Source organism: Sinocyclocheilus rhinocerous, unplaced genomic scaffold, assembly GCF_001515625.1.
Source record: "Sinocyclocheilus rhinocerous isolate Xijiao unplaced genomic scaffold, SAMN03320098_v1.1 scaffold1930, whole genome shotgun sequence".
NCBI classification, from domain to species: domain Eukaryota; kingdom Metazoa; phylum Chordata; class Actinopteri; order Cypriniformes; family Cyprinidae; genus Sinocyclocheilus; species Sinocyclocheilus rhinocerous.
The window spans coordinates 262,595-264,690 of record NW_015661869.1 but is presented as its reverse complement, the minus strand read 5'-3'; the positions used below and the strand labels follow the sequence as shown (position 1 = coordinate 264,690).

Here is a 2,096-nt window from a genome sequence, read left to right as displayed (position 1 = left end):
TAGTTAAGCAATATCACACGAGCAATAAGTGCAATATCACACGAGTGCGAATGTGATACTGATCTTATACAACAGTTCAATAAATAAGAAGTTAATATTAACTATTATGTTATTTTAGGCACAATGTTGTCTGTTTAGCTCCGTTTTGCCAACGTAAATATATGCAACACAGCTGCATTTCATTTCTTAATCCATGTTTTGAACGAATTGGGTGAAGCATTAGGCGCGTTGGATTTGAAGCAGCGCTGCACAGATCGATTGGTGTATGACATTAAAGTACCGCGAGAGCAATTCAAAAGCATAAGGATTTGTCTGCTCTCTGTAGCTCTCGCGGTACTTTGATGTCACACACCGATCGGTCTGATGGTGATGATCCGCTTCAAGTCGAACAAGCCTAATGATTCAATGGACCATTAATAAAGAACCATTTACTTCACTCCTGAATGAATCAGCCATTTGAATGAATCGAATGAATAAATGACTCGATGGCTTACTCATTAAGACATTTACTGCCATCTACTGACAGTTTTTAGTTTATTATTTAGAGTATCATTTCATTAAAGAAATTAATAAAAATTATTAAAGGTATAGTTCACCCACCCAAAAATGACAATTTTGTCATCATTTACTCACCCTCATGGTCCAAAAGAGTATATGTAATATATTTTATGTTGAATCAAACTAAATATTTCTTGCTGAAGCTACTTTTTGTAATGTCTGTTTGATGCTTTACACAACAATGACTTTAAATTATCTTTTGGGAGTAATTTCCCAGCCAAATTTGATGTGCGATTAATTAGATTAATTAATCGCCACATCATGTAATTAATTGGATTAAAAATTTTATTCGCTTATCAGCCCTAATTAAAATACTTTTCTAATGTGTTATGTATAAAGGCTTCTTCATGCTTTTTAAAGAGTTATATTTCAAAAGGTGTAACAAAGAATAGATAAGTATTATAATGTAAGTGTGGATCAAATAATTGTTAAATAATTATTCATGAGTTCATACAGTGTATTATTATAAAGCATAATTAATGCATTAAAATATTTTTATAATGCATTACATATATAAAGGCTTCAAGTAAAGCGTTACTGATATTGGTTGAAATTGGTTGTTTTCATGCATTTTAATTAATTATACTTTCTAAAAGTGTAACTGAAAATATGAGTATTATAATTGTATATTATAATTAATGCATTAAAAATATTGTAAGGCATTATTAATGCATTAAAATATTTTTAGAATTCATTATATGTAAAGGCTTTAAGTAAAGTGTTACCGATATTGTTCTTTTCATGTGTTTTAATGAGTTATACTTTATAAGTTGTTACAATGAATAGTTAAGTATTAAAATATATTGTAATTAATGCAATAGTAAGTAAAATACTTTTTTAATGCATTATACTGTATATAAAGGCTTCAAGTAAAAGGTGTAACAATAAAAAATATTAATATTATTATATAACTGTGGATATAATAATAGCTCATACAGTGCATTAAAAGGTGCATTACAGGGCATAATTAATGCAATAAAAATAATCTATCATGCATTGTATGCATAGGCTTCAAGCAAAGTGTTACTGAAATTTCTTTAATGTACAATATACATTTTATTTATTTTTTTGTCAGGAAGGGCCGTTTGAGGATTCAGTGACAGTCTCCAATCTTTCTCCGGGGATGTATAAGTTCAGACTCACGGTCACAGATGACGCTGATCAGACAGGATCGGCCGAGGTGTCTATTTTGGTCCTGACGCCAGAACAGTCACTCCGTGAGTACTGTACATGAAAACACATGTTGTGTGTTTACTTCATTTGTTTATTCATTTTTTTTTAACCCTTCTGCTGTGCTGAAAATCCTTTATGCAATTTGGTGTTCCTGGTCAAAAATGACCAGCCTTTTAAAAATTGCTTGTAAATCTCTTATTTTGGTATATGTGACCCTGGAGCACAAAAGCAGTGTTAAGTCGCTGGGGTATATTTGTAGCAATAGCCAAAAATACATTGTATCTGTCAAAATTATTGATTTTTCTTTTATGCCAAAAATCATTAGGATATTAAGTAAAGATCATGTTCCATGAAGATATTTTGTA

At 30.5% G+C, this 2,096-nt stretch overlaps 1 protein-coding gene across 1 annotated transcript in view; it reads left to right on the top strand.

Moving 5' to 3' along the window:
* Positions 1–2,096, top strand: part of LOC107726576 (kunitz-type protease inhibitor 1-like) — a 25,304-nt gene that overhangs the window by 6,106 nt on the left and 17,102 nt on the right. The window contains exon 4 of the mRNA XM_016536211.1: positions 1,634–1,775. Within this exon, the coding sequence (XP_016391697.1) occupies positions 1,634–1,775 (142 nt within the window). The remainder of the gene's footprint in view (positions 1–1,633; positions 1,776–2,096) is intronic.